The sequence below is a fragment of the Sinocyclocheilus anshuiensis genome, unplaced genomic scaffold (genome assembly GCF_001515605.1).
Source record: "Sinocyclocheilus anshuiensis isolate Anshui unplaced genomic scaffold, SAMN03320099.WGS_v1.1 scaffold743, whole genome shotgun sequence".
Classification (NCBI taxonomy): Eukaryota; Metazoa; Chordata; class Actinopteri; order Cypriniformes; family Cyprinidae; genus Sinocyclocheilus; species Sinocyclocheilus anshuiensis.
This window is the reverse complement of record NW_015552601.1, coordinates 571,470-586,392: the sequence shown is the minus strand read 5'-3', so window position 1 is coordinate 586,392 and position 14,923 is coordinate 571,470. Positions and strand designations below refer to the sequence as shown.

The 14,923-nt window shown below is 32.7% G+C and overlaps 2 protein-coding genes and 1 long non-coding RNA gene across 3 annotated transcripts; 2 read left to right on the top strand and 1 right to left on the bottom strand.

Annotated features, from left to right (window-relative positions):
* Positions 1-726: 726 nt before the first annotated feature.
* LOC107665775 (uncharacterized) lies at positions 727-3,375 on the bottom strand. The gene is made up of 2 exons (XR_001631594.1): positions 3,301-3,375; positions 727-842 (listed from the first exon to the last, which is right to left on the bottom strand). It is a non-coding gene; the product is annotated as an uncharacterized LOC107665775 (long non-coding RNA).
* On the top strand, positions 3,324-5,936 carry LOC107665774 (nucleoredoxin-like protein 2). Its single transcript, XM_016456785.1, has 3 exons — positions 3,324-3,500; positions 3,659-3,994; positions 5,571-5,936. The coding sequence occupies exons 2-3, from the start codon at positions 3,693-3,695 to the stop codon at positions 5,737-5,739; spliced, it is 471 nt and encodes a 156-aa protein (XP_016312271.1). The 5' UTR covers positions 3,324-3,500; positions 3,659-3,692; the 3' UTR covers positions 5,740-5,936.
* Positions 5,937-10,719: 4,783 nt separating this feature from the next.
* Positions 10,720-14,687, top strand: tfpil (tissue factor pathway inhibitor-like). The gene is made up of 6 exons (XM_016456784.1): positions 10,720-10,915; positions 12,033-12,227; positions 12,309-12,473; positions 13,877-13,942; positions 14,102-14,180; positions 14,294-14,687. Exons 1-6 carry the CDS (start codon positions 10,852-10,854, stop codon positions 14,349-14,351), a joined length of 627 nt encoding a protein of 208 aa, XP_016312270.1. The 5' UTR covers positions 10,720-10,851; the 3' UTR covers positions 14,352-14,687.
* Positions 14,688-14,923: the final 236 nt, after the last annotated feature.

The window sequence follows — 14,923 nt, the reverse complement described above, 5'->3', positions numbered from 1 at the left end:
TTTTTTATATATATATATATATATATATATATATATATATATATACACATCTAAATATATATATATCATTACCATGAGTAAACTCTAATACAGCTTTTATTATTTTAAGCACTAAATTTAGAGAGTTGTTTTGCTCCCCTGTTTGTTTTCAATGAATGAAAAATGTTTTTGAATTTCATATTTCGAACGTTGATTTAACATTGATCTAAAGTTTATTTCACTTAATTTACTTAATGGGCTATACTTAAAATATACAAAATGCCCACTAATTGTATCATATTGCATAGTGTGGACATTTTCTCTTGGTGTAGATTAATGGGTTTATTGTGTCTTAGCACATGATTTTGGCTCTTTAGCACTAAAAATCATACGGTTACCCAGTGCCCCGAAGTATTTAGAGATGTTACACAATACTAATCGCACAAAGTGTTTAATCCCGTACCGGTTAGAAAACGCTGATGCAATAACGAAGAAAGTATTCAGGAATTTCTTTGCACCCCGTGACTTTTGCGTTGTTTTTCTTTCATCAGCCTTGGGGAGATTTCTCTGTCGCTTTGCCTCTCTGCGAGCCTAAACGTCTGTGCCTCGATATTGACTTCACTGTTTTATTATTTTTTTTACATGTGTGTTTTGTCTGAAGGTTTGTGTGTTCCCATTAGACTTGTACGAAACGACCCGAAGGCCCCCTCCGAGGAATGTTACGTTGTTTGAAGAAGTCCTCGCAGATACATGTGTTTTGCATTATTTTGTGGTGCTTCCGGTCACAGCGTTCCTGTTTTCACACTTACATGAAGCGTTTCTCTTGTTCTCAAGCCGCTGTCTACTGCATTCGATGCACAACACTAGAAGGGCGACACGAAGAAATGCACAGGTCAGATTTCACTCCAAAATCAAATGAAAAAATTAGGCATTGTATGTTGGAAATAAAAAAAGTATTTCTTTCCAAGACATTTAAGCACATTTTTCTTCAAATTGTCATTGCCTAATGCAAAAATACATTAGTGCAAAGCAACATGTACTACTGTAAAAATCCTGTCCAGGCACACATTTTTATTAATCACCATAAATCTAAATCTTTCTGTAATAAATTAATGCATTATTTTACTTATATTTTTTGACATTACAGTAATGACAATTGGGAGTTTAAACATGTTAATTGGCTAATAAATGGCAGTAAAAATGTGTAATATTGTGTTCACTATCATGAATAAAAGGCTATATATATATATATATAGTTGTCATGCAAAAGACTTTAAAAGTGGCATGATAAAAATATAAATGATTTTTCATGACAGTTAACAAATATTTTGACATTTTCATTATTGTCATAAAAATGCAAAAATAAAAATAATCTAAATTGTCTTTGACTATTACCACAAAATATTATGCATATTTATTTTGACATTTTCATATATATACACAACTGTTAATTAAAAAAAAAAAAAAAAGCTTTAAAAATGATAGATGTTTAAGACACACATATGAAATTATATATATATATATATATATATATATATATATATAATGAAAATCTTGAAACACATTATATGCATACACCTTTTCTTATGATTTTGGGGTGAAATGTGAGCTGGACATTTCCCGATGCTTTTTTCATAAGCTTCACCCAGCAAAGTGCGTAAAGATATTCATGATTCTCCATGTTTTGCCCTTGAAACCTTAATGCGGGCGACCCGCTCGGCCTACCAAATAAATCAGCGGCCCAAACGCAGAGGTCAAGCTTCGTCCCGGGACCGTTGATCTACTTCTCCTTTCCAAACGAGAGCTAAGTGACTTTTGCGAGACGGCCACATGAGCTCACCGTCGCTAGAGTCGTGTCTTATCCAGTGGACAACGGACGTGTCAATATGCAAACGGATCCCCTCAGAAAGACATACTCATGGGATTGGCCTTTTACATGTACCTACTGTAGTATTGTACTGTGTTTTGATGTCGGGTCGACGTGGGAAATTTCAAAAAGATAAAAACGCGACGCAAACTAGACCGTTCTTTTTGCATGATACGAGTAGAGTTGTTACCGTACGTTAGTGTGATGCATGTGTACCTGTCTTTTTATTTCGGCTATTCATTCCCTAAATGAAAGTTTGTTTGTGTTGCTAATTGTGACGGTTTTTGAATCCATTTCTAAGTAAAAACAAACGTTAAACTAAGTATTTTCTTTTCTGCTGTGCTCTATAAGAACAAACGCACTGGTGTTGTGTGGCGTGCCAATCCAAGGCAAGAAACCAGTGTTAAAAACAGCATTTGAGGGATCATATCCTTTTGACACAGTTCTGCTACAGGACAAACTTACTACGTTTCTATGAAGAGTGCCATATTTAACGAAGAAACAGGCCTTACGCGACGAAATCGGGACGAGATCACATATGTTGAGCGGGCTAATGTGTGCGTGTATTGAATATCGCATATCTAATTCAAGCGTGTAGATATAGAATTAGAGCAAACGCACACTTTAAACTACGTGGAGAGAATTGAACGTATGGTCCCTTTAAGATGCTGTTGCTCTTTAATTACTTTGTATAAAAAAAGAGAAAAGATGACAAAAATGCAGTGCAATTTGATGATTGTTGCAGATACATGTATAGTTCAAATTTCATGTTCTTTCACGTATAGGTAAATGGCTTCTATTGGACCGAATCTGTTTTTTTTTTGTTTTTTTTACATGTAGATAGTTCATTTTATTTTCATTTAAGTATAAACGCATTTTAAAACCTGTTACTTAATTCATTAAGTAATTTTTATAATTCTTATGTAAGTCTATCCTTATAAGATTAAAAAAAAAGTTAATGTGAATGTGTGTGTCTGAATCTTTATCCGAATGACTGCCTCTTTATGCCGAAAAATCTGAAAAAGTATTCAAGCTAAATTTAACAAATAAATTGAATTTTATTAAATAATATTATAAAAATAAATAAGAAAAACTTTTAAAAAGTACAATTTAAATTGGGTTTTGCACCTCAACATTTTTACATTTAAAGTCTCTTAGTTATATTATCCTTAAAATAATTTATTGGAAAATACAAGCTCTATTCAAATAGTTAAAGAAACGTTTCGATTCTCAGACATTGTATTATTAAGGTAATGGCTAATATCAATAATTAACGTTACCTGAGATTATCGTTAATGATTGTTGAATCCGGGCATCTGCTGAACAGCACGTTCACTTTAATTTCTGTAGGCTACTTCATTTCTTTTTACTTTAAATAATGTATTTAAGGGTAATTAGAACTTTTTAGAATTGGTCAAACTTTTTTCCAATAATGAGGAATTCATTCTACTTACACGCTCAATCTTGATTGGTTGACTCAGCTGTCCGTTACACTAAGCAGACGAATCGTACTGCGGCGTACCCTTATCTAATGAATATTAATTACGTAGCTTTTACGTTGCTCGGCAACCTTCCCTGAGCGTCTACTGCTTACCTAATTTATATTCATGAGCTAAACCATCTGATCAGCGTCTGCAGTCCAACGCCGCTGTCAGCAAATCAGTAGTCGAACGTCACGGTACGTCATTAATATTCATGAGCCGAACTCGCTTTGTAAATACGAGCGACGCTGTCAAAGGACTCGCTCGAGTGCGCAGTGAACATTGAGCAGAGGTGTTTTCCACACTTTTTGAGACTTGAACAGTAAGTTAGGCACTTTATCCAGGTGGACAGAAACTCCTGAGCGATGGTCGAGGTGTTTTCAGGCCGGACTCTGGTGAATAAAGAAGGAGATCTGGTGGATCCGGAGGAAGCGCTCGGGAATAAAGTGGTCGGTCTGTATTTCTCGGCTGCATGGTGTCCTCCGTGTCGAGACTTCACCCCGCTGCTGTGTGATTTCTACACCGAGCTGGTGGAGGAGAGAGAGCCTCCTGCACAGTTTGAGATCGTCTTCATATCCTCGGATAAATCCACAGAAGACATGGTGGAGTACTATCATGACATGCACGGTGACTGGCTGGCTCTGCCCTGGACGGATCTCTACAAACAGTGAGTTGCATTGCGTTTGGATGCATGCATGAGTTATTGTGCATCTGCCACAGCAACCTTTCATTACAGCTTTCAGTCTGTCCCTGATGAGAGGTTTAATACACACACACACACACACAGTTGGAGGATTATGTTATAAATAGACAGTCTGTGTATTTTCACTGCACGTGTGTGCCATGTTATTGCATTAATCAGGTTATGGGAATACCAGGGAATTGAAAAAAATGATTTTCAAGCCTGGAAAAGTCATTTGGGAAAAAAAGTCTATTTAATAATTAATTGCTATAGCTAGCTCTAATTATGCTCAAGTCTAAAATATGTAATGCACTTCTCTGTAAAATTATTTTGTAATTATTTATCCAATTTAGTTAAAATTCATTGGGCAAAATGTGTTGAACTCCATCTACATGTTGGCGAAATCTTCTATAATTATTTTACATGCAGCTTTTATGATTTCATATTAAATTGAAACACTGCAAAGTAGACTTGTTGATCAATCTACCCATCTGTAGATATATAATATATAAAAAAGTGCTATTATTATTTCTTATTGTAATATCAGTCGATATAAATATAAATAAATATATATATATATATATATATACACATACATTTTTCTGTTTAAATAGCATGGGAAACATGACTTTATTATTTTTAGCTTTTTTTGCATTTGCATTATATATTTTAAATTGGCAACAATTTCTGTTCGGTCAAAATGATGGTTCCTTTGACTTCCTTTTTTGTATTTAGATTTTATTGTACCATATTTAACTTTTTATTGCATTATACGTTTTAAATTTAAAATATGTATACATTTTATTTATATAAATCGCAATTTATTACTATATATTTATGGTTACCAAATATTATAAATAAACATGTTGTTGTTCTATTTATTTTTGGGAAAAACAGCATGGAAACCTTAAATCATGATTTTGAGTGTGTGTATGCTAATATAATATATTATATAAAAATTGCAATTTATTGCTATATAGTGTAATATCCGTCAATATAAATACAAATTATTATATTGTTAATAATTTTGAAAAACAGCATGGAAAACAAAGCTTTTATTATTTTTAACTAGAATTTTTTAGATGGTTTTGTACTGTATTGTACTATTTTTTTATTTTTTTTTTGCATTACACCTTAAATCAGCAGCTATTTGTTTTGTCAAAACAATAGTTCCTTTGATTTCCTTTATTTTTTAGCCCTTTTTTGTACTGTATTTTACTATTTTTACTATTTATTGCATTAAACATTTTACATTTCCAACAATATCTGTGTGGTTTGATTTCCTCTATTATTTTTAGCTAGACTTTTTGTACTGCATTTTACCATTTTGTTTTATTGCATTATCTTTTGAAATGGCAACAACTCCTGTTTGGTCAAAATTATGTTGATTTGAAATAAATCACATTTAAAGCTGTTTCAGAAAAAAAAATGATATGATGTTATATTGTATTAAATGTATATATTATGTGTAAACTAGCTACGAAGCATAACTCTGTGTTGTGAGTTGTGTGATCTGAAGTTCATGTGTTTGTGGTGTTGACGTGTTTTTGCTGTTTTCCAGTGAACTGAAGAAGAGATACAACATCACAGCCGTACCGAAGCTGGTCATCGTGAAAGAGAATGGTCAGGTGATCACAGACAAAGGCCGAAAGCAGATCCGGGAGCAGGGTCTGGCGTGTTTCCGGAGCTGGCTGGAGGTGGCCGATATCTTCCAGAACTTTAAAGGCTGAGAATCACGTGGCGCTTCCAATGAATTCCCAAGGGCTGCTGAAACCAACACTGAAAAGAGCCAGAACATTCTTATGCAATTGTGTGCGAGAGCTTTAAACGTGTCTTTTCAGGTCAACAACCCACACAACTAGTCAAAAGTTACTTAATGCAGTTTTACTATTATTTTTAAATAATGTGGTGGTGAGCAGATGTGTCCAAACTTTTGACTGGTGGTGTCTTTAAAGGAACAGTTCACCAAAAAAAAAAAAAGCTGAACATTTACACACCCTCAGGCCATTCCAGATTAGGATGAGTCTGTTTCTTCATCAGATTTGGAGAAATGTAGCACTGCATCAGTGTCTCAGCGATGGATGCTCTGCAGTGAATGGGTGCCGTCAGAATGAGAGTCCAAACAGCTGATAAAAACATCACAATAATCCACAAGTAATCCACACCACTCCAGTCCATCAGTTAATGTCTTGAGAAGACAAAAGCTGTGTGTTTGTAAGAAACAAATCCATCATTAAGACATTTTTAACTTCAAGCCATTGCTTCTGGCTAAAATTAGTCTATAATAACGCTTCCTCCAGTGAAAAAGTGCATCTCCTGTTGTCTCTCACATCAAAATCCAGACACATATTTGTTTAGAGCTGTTTTGGCTTGTAAACGGTGCTTGATCTGTGCAGATTTCTCTCCTGATTCAGACCAGACCACTTTTCACTGGAGGAAGCATTGTTATGGATTATGGACTCATATTTTAGCTAATATTTTAGGTTAAAATGTCTTAATGCTGGATTTGTTTCAGTTTTTGTCTTCTCCAGATGTTAACTGATGGACTGGAGTGGTGTGGGTTATTGTGATGTTTTTATCAGCTGTTTGGACTCTCATTCTGACGGCACCCATTCATTGCAGAGCATCCATTGCTGAGACACTGATGCAGTGCTACATTTCTCTGATGAAGATACAAACTCATCTTGGACGGCCTGAGGGTGATGATATTATCAGCTAATTTTCATGTTTTCAGAATGCTTTTGCTCCTTCTTTTTTGTACAGCTGCTTTTATAAGAATCTATTTATTTATATAAATATGCTCTCGTTGATATAGGAATCTATGCATATTCTCTCCTGTTACTGGAAGAATAGCAGATGTTTACTGGTTGTGTTGTTATGGTACATCAGAATGCTTCCTATTCCTCTGCGTCTCATTAAAACTCCCAGATCGTCCTTCGAGAGTGTTTTTCCACAGCACTCAGTTCCCCGTCCGGATCTGTTTTGCTTTCAGTTGCAAAACACGCGCTGAACCCATTCCTTCATTATGTCAACACCGATCCGACTAATGAGGGAGTATTGTGCAGAGAAATGAGCTGTGGGATTATGATTGCTCATATCTCAACTGTACTACGACTATACCTGACTAAGCAAAGCGTTTGAATTACGATACGACATTAAGATGGAAATATTTGCTATTTCAAGTAATAAAACTATTAATATAGTGAATAATAATGAATTATAGGCTACCTGTGTTTTAGAACATGCAACTAAGTACAGCCAATATTTATGATGAGGCACCCCATTAAAAATTATTTTATTACCTTTTTTACATTTTTTACACTATAGAACTCTAAATACTCAAAATATTCACGTCTGTAAATAAGTTTCTATTGAAATAAATGTTTTAATGCAATATATAAATGTTTAACAAGGGTGTAGGTTTGATTCACTTGCCTGGCAATGCTGTAAGTGACTTCTTTCTGTTTTAAATATGGTTTCTTTAGTTTGTTTGACTACATCTTTATATTCATCCTATGATTTATTACATTTTTGTTAACCTGGCAACACATCCCTTACCAAAAAAAAACAGTTAAACCATGGCAACCACAAATTAACCATGGTTTTACTGCACTAACCATAGATTTACCATGGTATTTGTAGTAAAACTGTGGTTATACATAATCAATACGCCAAAAAACATGGTTACTACACCTTTACCATAATAAAACCATGGTTACTGTTCTTAAGGGATTCGTATGTAAATACTTTCTTAATTTTCTCTTTTTGTTTTTATAACTGTACTTCCTTAATGGTTTGATGTTTTGTACTGTTTAATAAGAAGGAAAGAAAGAATGTGAATCGCGATCTGTGCTCCGAAGTCCCGATCTGAATCAAATTATTCGCGATATGCGATCCGATTGGAGCGCTTCGAAACAGTGAATCATTTTGCGAAGCAATGGTTTAACAGAGTTTCGAAAAGCTCCGTTTCACCCGCAGGGATTACAGTTCCGTCGCTACGACGGATTTCCGTCAGTTCATAAAGAGAGTCACTTGCTTCATTCCTGAATGAATCGGCCATTCGAACGAATCAATTGAATGAATGATTCCGTGATAAAATCAGTGACTTGCCGCCACCTTCTGGCGGATTTAGTTTCTTTTTTTAGCCTATCATTTCAGTTATTTAAACCATATTTCTGTATTAAAAATTGTATATTTAAAACATTAATCTCCACATGAATTTATGAATTTAATTGCACTCATTCTACCTCTGAGCCTCATTAAACATCTGAAAATGTACCTACAAGCCACTTTTGTGTTCTTCTGTGCCACCTCTGTAGTACAAATTAATTTATTAATACTAATTTCATATGATCGGTAACTTATTTGTCTTATTCTACTTTTTATTATATTGCAGGGGTTAAAGCAAAAAAAATATTTTGACTGAAAATGTTTCTTCGACCAAACCCCATTCCTCAGCCCCCAGTTTAAGAGCAGTGTTTTTCTTCTTGTAATCAGGAGCGCTTGTCCTCCTAATTACAAAATTTAGGAGCACCTTCTGATCAATAATCAAAAATTCTGATAAAAAAATTAGCCTTCCTAATACGAGCTGACATTTGACTCCTTAAAGTGACTTACAGGAGTATTTTCTTTTTACCTTTGTAATGTATCATTTTCATCTGTCAAATTCAAACATTTATGTTTATAAGCTTTTTAAAATTTCTATTTAAAACAATATGTAGAATAAGACAAATAAGTTACCAATCATATGAAATTAGTATTAATAATTTAATTTGTACTACAGAGTACATTTTCAGATGTTTAATGAGGCTCAGAGGTAGAATGAGTGCAATTACATTCATAAATTCATGTGGAGATTAATGTTTTAAATATACAATTTTGAATACAGAAATATGATTCAAATAACTGAAATTATAGGCTAAAAATGAAACTAAATCCGCCAGCAGGTGGCGGCAAGTCACTGCTTCTATCACTGAATCATTCATTCAATTGATTCGTTCGAACGGCTGATTCATTCAGGAATGAAGCAAGTGAACTGACGGAACACTTTAATCCCTGCACCCATTAATGTTTTTTTATTTTTATTTATCATTATTAGTGATGTTGAAATTCGACTGAACTTCTGAACTGGTTTTTGATAGTGAGTCGATTGAAATTACTTCAAAATGACTCCCTCAATTGAATCGGTTTGTCTGTTTCTCCACTTCTCGCTCCTTCAACCATGTTCATACAACACCGTCAGTACTATTACTGGCTTAGCTCGCTAGTTTGATGAGATTTATTGAAACAAGCAAAAAAAAAAAAACGTTTCCCAATAAAATATGCATATTTCCAGGTCTCGAATTGAGTACGGGATCCCCCTTGTTAAAAAAATAAATAAAATGACCAAAAGCATCTAATCTGTAAAATCTGCCTTACCATCCCCTTTAGATTAGTATGCTATGTAGGCCTACAACTTGTCCTACAAATGAAATATTAATCTTCTCTATAATAATAATTAACAAACTAAATGACAGCGATTGGCCAATCAGAACTCAATATTAAGGAGCTGCGCACAAGCTCTCGCCTGTTTTCATCATTTTTCTCCCAAAATGGTCCAAGCGCAACATTCGAGTTTTAATGATTAAATTACTGAAAATTATTATTATTAAAATACAAATTTTAAAGCAATATTTAAATTATTTAATTTATTATTTATCAAAATTAATACCAACTTTAATGCAATATTTAAATTTAAATCATTAAAATAATCATTAATATTTATCAGAATTAATGTTTTGTCGTTTGTCCTGTGAACATGATTACAATTATTGTTAAAATAATTTATTATCAGAATTAATACACATTTTAATTCAATATTTATATATTTAAAAAAAATGTATTAAAATATTGATTTAATATTTATCAAAATGTTTTTTGTGGTATGTACTGTGAGCATTAATATTTCATTATTAAAATAATTTATTATTTACTAGAATTAATACACATTTTATTGCAATGTTTAAAATATTATTAAAATTGTCATTTAATATTTATCAGAATTAATGTTTTGCTGTTTGTCCTGTGAACATTCATATTTAAATTATTATTTAAAATATTAAAATAATAATTTAATATTTATCAGAATTAATGTTTTGCTGTTTGTCCTGTGAACATTCATATTTAAATTATTATTTAAAATATTAAAATAATAATTTAATATTTATCAGAATTAATGTTTTGCTGTTTGTCCTGTGAACATTCATATTTAAATTATTATTTAAAATATTAAAATAATAATTTAATATTTATCAGAATTAATGTTTTGCTGTTTGTCCTGTGAACATTAATATTTAAATATTTATCATAATTAATGTTTTGCTGTTTGTCCTGTGAACATTTATATTTAAAATATTATTTAAAATATTAAAATAATAATTTAATATTTATCAGACTTAATGTTTTGTTGTTCGGAATGAGACCTTGCTTGCCATTTAGTTCAATAAAATATCAAATGTTTTCAAATGAAATATGTTTATTGTATCACAAACTTCACCTACTGCCTCAAATGAATCATTTCTCAGGTTTATGTGCAATCATGAACAGGTTTCTGGGAGAGTAGTTAGATTATTTCAGTTCGAAACTGTGCAACGAGACCATAAGAGGTTAACCATAAGACCATAAGAGGAGTCATCGACAGGTTTTATGGCAGAAACTGGCCTCAATGTGAGAGAAACACACCCTGATCATAAAAACGGAGCTGATAAGAGGGTCTAAAGGACTCGAGCTGAGCTAGTCGAGCAGAACGAGCCGCTGCTGGAGCTTCACTGGAATAAACCCAGTCCAATCTGAAAAACCCCACCATGAGGAGATCCACACTCTTTCTGCTGCTTCTGGGGTTCGGAGGCGCTTCTGCTTCATCAGTGGGTGAGTTATTATACATGCTTTCTTTACAGGAAGTGTCTGGATAATATTGATAATCATTCTAATAGACATCCCTGTCGCCTTTAACAATTTGTGCGCTGCAATTCAAAAGTTTGGGGACACACTCATTCTTAATTATGGCAGAAAAATAGCTACAGTTTATTGTAAAGTAATGCATTTGATCTATTTGCAACTAATTTTATTTTGATAGCCTACATGACCGTTCTACGACTACCTAACACACTTGTTAAAGCTACACGTTTGATCATAATCTGTGTTTGAGGATATTTGTGAGCTCACCGAAGGCCATCAGGGAAGTGAAATCAAGTTCATTAAATTCATTCACAATATGCACACATTTATTTTTAATCTTATGCCTAATGTGCTGCAAATGGCTCTGATTGAGCTGTTTGCATATTACTTTTTAATTGTAATTATTGTTTTTAATATTTAAATATTGTAATTATTAAAATATATATAAAAAAATCAACTTTATTGTCAAGCACACAACACATTTTTAAATGTTTAAATTATTATTACAATAATATTTTTTGCAAAATAAAATCAACCTTATTGTCGAACAGAACACATATTTAAATTCTTAAAATAAAAATAATTTATTTAAAAAAATAAAATCAACTTTATTGTCAAATACAGAACAAACATTTAAATTATTATTAAATTAACTATTAGGTTTTTTTTTAACTGTCAAATACAGAACAAATATTGAAATAGTTATCATTAAAATCATCTTTAAAAATCTACTTTATCATCAAATACAGAATAAATATTTAAATAATTATTAAAGCAGCTTTATTGTCAAACACAGAACAAATATTTCAATATTTAAATTATTATTAAATACAAATGCATTTAAAAAATAAAATAAACTTTATTGTCAAATGCAGAAAAAATATTTTAATTATTATTAAAATAATACAAATGTATTTTAAAAAAACTTTACTGTCAAATGCAACTTTTTTTAAATATTTAAATATTTGATAAATTAATATTAAAATAATAGCGCATTTAGAAGCCTTTAGAAATTAAAAACATTTTCGGTGTGTCCAAATGCTTTGACGAAGTTAATGAGATAATAATGAGTTTTTGTCTTTTTCAGGCCCACGGTGCACAGAGCCCAGGGATGAAGGAGAAGGAAAAGCCAAGCTGTTGGAATATTTCTATGATCCGCAGTTACAGCACTGCGTTCCGTTCTTCTATAAAGGCGGAGGCGGCAACAGCAACCGCTTCAACAGCGATAAAGACTGTGTGAAAGCATGTTTACCCAAAGCAGACGAAATCTACCCGGATGAGGGTAAATGAACTAGTAAATACTGCATTTGTTGATTTGACATGAGTGACTGATGCTTCACGCTTTTTCCTTCGTGTCCCTCAGATAAAGTCTGTTCTCTGCCAAAGGACCAAGGCACCTGTTTCGCCATCATTCCCATGTATTATTACGACAATGAAGAGAAAATCTGCCGCATGTTCTTATATGGAGGCTGCCGAGGAAACGGCAACCGTTTTGATTCCCGAGAGGATTGCCAGAACATGTGTCTCGGTCAGTTTAAGTCTCATTTCGCCATTTTTAATCAGTATAATGTTAATAACATGAAACCACTCAACTCTGGAAAAAAGGTACAATGGTGTCACTGTTGCGATATCCTACAAGGTGCGAAAGCTAAAAGGTACACCTAATTTTCCTCCATACACACTTCAAAATAAGGTGCTTAAAAGCTTCTTCACAGCGATGCCACAGAAGAACCATTTTTGGTTCCACTAAGAAGCATTCAGTCAAAGGTTCTTTAAAGAACCATCTCTTAGTTTCTTACCTTTTTATAATCTGAAGAACCTTCTTTTGCCGCTAAGAAGCTTTTGTGAAACAGAAATGTTAAAGGTTCTTCATGGAACCATTTAGAAAAAAAAAAGGTTCTTCTATGGCATCGTGAAGCACCTTTATTTTTAAGAGTGTATTAGTACCTTAAAAATCACATATTAGTACTTTAAAAGTACATATTAGTACCTAAAATGTACGGAATAGTACCAAAAGTGTATATTTTGAAAGAGTAGCGCCCCAGTTTTTGTACCTTTTTTCTGACAGTGCACATGGGTTAATAATCAACCCCTCAGTTTCACTGGAAGTTTATTAGTTGTTAGTGTCTTTACAACAGTTTAAACTTCGGATATATAAAGAGAGGGGGGTTTCTTTGAAGATAGCAAACAGTTGGTGGTTGTAAGTTGTTCTGTAAGTTCCCACATCTTTCATAAGTTCTTCCACATCGACTGATGCAAGTAAATGAAACCGATAAAGCCTCGTTTTAAATGTTAAATAAACACAGTACCACAAAGAAGAAGAGGATGTCCTAAACATTACTGCTATAAAAAATAGGGGCTTTTTTGAGTCAACCAATTGTGAAAATAATGACTTGGAGTATCTATAAGGAGCTTGGGATACACTACAGTTCACATGATCGATTGATTGATTTGATTTTTAAAGTAATGATACATTGTGACACAAGGACGCATTCAATTGATTAAAAGTGACAGTAAAGACATTTACAATGTCGCAAAAGATTTCTATTTCAAATAAATGCTGTTTTTTTTTACTTTCTATTCTTTAAAGAATACTGAAAAATAGGCTTTCCACAGAAATATCAACTGTTTTCAACATTGTGATAATAATCAGAAATGTGTCTTGAGCAGCAAATCAGCATATTAGAATGATTTCTGAAGATCATGTGACACTGAAGACTGATGCTGAAAATTCAACTTTGATCACAAGAATAAATTATATTTTACAATATATTCACATAGAAAACAACTATTTTGAATGGTAAAAATATAAGATGATTTCTTTTAGGTTTTTCATCATTGCCTACAATGTTCAGCAGCATGTTCAGTGTGTGTTCATGTATTGTCCACTAGAGGACAGTCTGTTCTGACTGTGTGAATGTATTTTTACAGCACGGTCCGGAAGGCTTTTGGGAGCTGCAGACCTGCCAAACCCTGATGAGAAGACTGTTGATGCAGGTAAACTCACTAACTATTTATATTTTCATATTTTAATTGTTGCTACTGTTGTGGTTTGTCCTACAAGCTCTGCTGATGCTTGAGCTGCACGTTTCATCGTTCGTCCTTTATTCAAGAGTCCATAAACATGTTTTCATAATGCCTTTTTTCCTCTCTCAGGGCTGATTGTGGGGGTTTTGGGTGGGATTGTGTTCGCTGGTGCTGTCATTTCTGCGATTGTGGTGTTTGTGCTCCAAAAGTAAGTATCAAGAGATGACATTTTGACAGCAAAATGCCCATTTACAGTCATTTCCCCCTGTTTAAACTTGATCTTTGTGAGGAAGTATCTAAAATGTTTCTTTTCACTCATAGGAAAAGCAAGAAAGCAGAACGAAAGCCAGTGCCGACATCTGATATCGAAATGAAATAGATCTTTGTTCACAACATTTGTCTGTACATATGTCGTTAGTGCTTTTGTACCCTTTGAACAGTAATAGAACAATTGGGTTTAAATGATGCATATTATTAGTGACTTGTGATAATGTTTGGTTTGAATAGAAAGGTTCAACAATGTAAAGCAGTTAAATACTAAAAGCAATCCTGTTTTGTTTTATATATGATGGCAGATATCTGATGTTTGAGTTTCACACCTGATCAAATGTACTGTACTTATTAAGATGATGTAACAAATAAATCATAACTTTTGTTTTATTTTGTTTTTCAACAAGAGATTGTATTAATACAATAAATCAAGACCAAAAATAATAAAGACCAACAAAAGTTACTGTTTTTGCTTTCTGTTTGTTTTTAATATTTAATATATAATATTCTAAATTTTTATATATAATATATTATATTAATAATAGATTACATTCAAATAAAGAAGCGGAATCTTATTTTAACCAGAAGTGTAAATTGCTATTTAGTTATATTTATTTATTTTATAATTTACTGTCTTATAATATTCTAATAATTAGAGTCAAATGTATTGTTAAAAACAGA

What these genes read in the sequence shown, in the direction of transcription:
- tfpil (XM_016456784.1), top strand. Translation starts at nt 10,852, where the DNA reads ATGAGGAGATCCACACTCTTTCTGCTGCTTCTGGGGTTCGGAGGCGCT. An exon ending in CGCTTCTGCTTCATCAGTGG is followed by an intron (nt 10,916 to 12,032) that starts GTGAGTTATTAT and finishes TGTCTTTTTCAG; the next exon opens with GCCCACGGTGCACAGAGCCC. An exon ending in TTGCCAGAACATGTGTCTCG is followed by an intron (nt 12,474 to 13,876) that starts GTCAGTTTAAGT and finishes GTATTTTTACAG; the next exon opens with CACGGTCCGGAAGGCTTTTG.
- LOC107665774 (XM_016456785.1), top strand. Translation starts at nt 3,693, where the DNA reads ATGGTCGAGGTGTTTTCAGGCCGGACTCTGGTGAATAAAGAAGGAGAT. An exon ending in TGGACGGATCTCTACAAACA is followed by an intron (nt 3,995 to 5,570) that starts GTGAGTTGCATT and finishes GCTGTTTTCCAG; the next exon opens with TGAACTGAAGAAGAGATACA.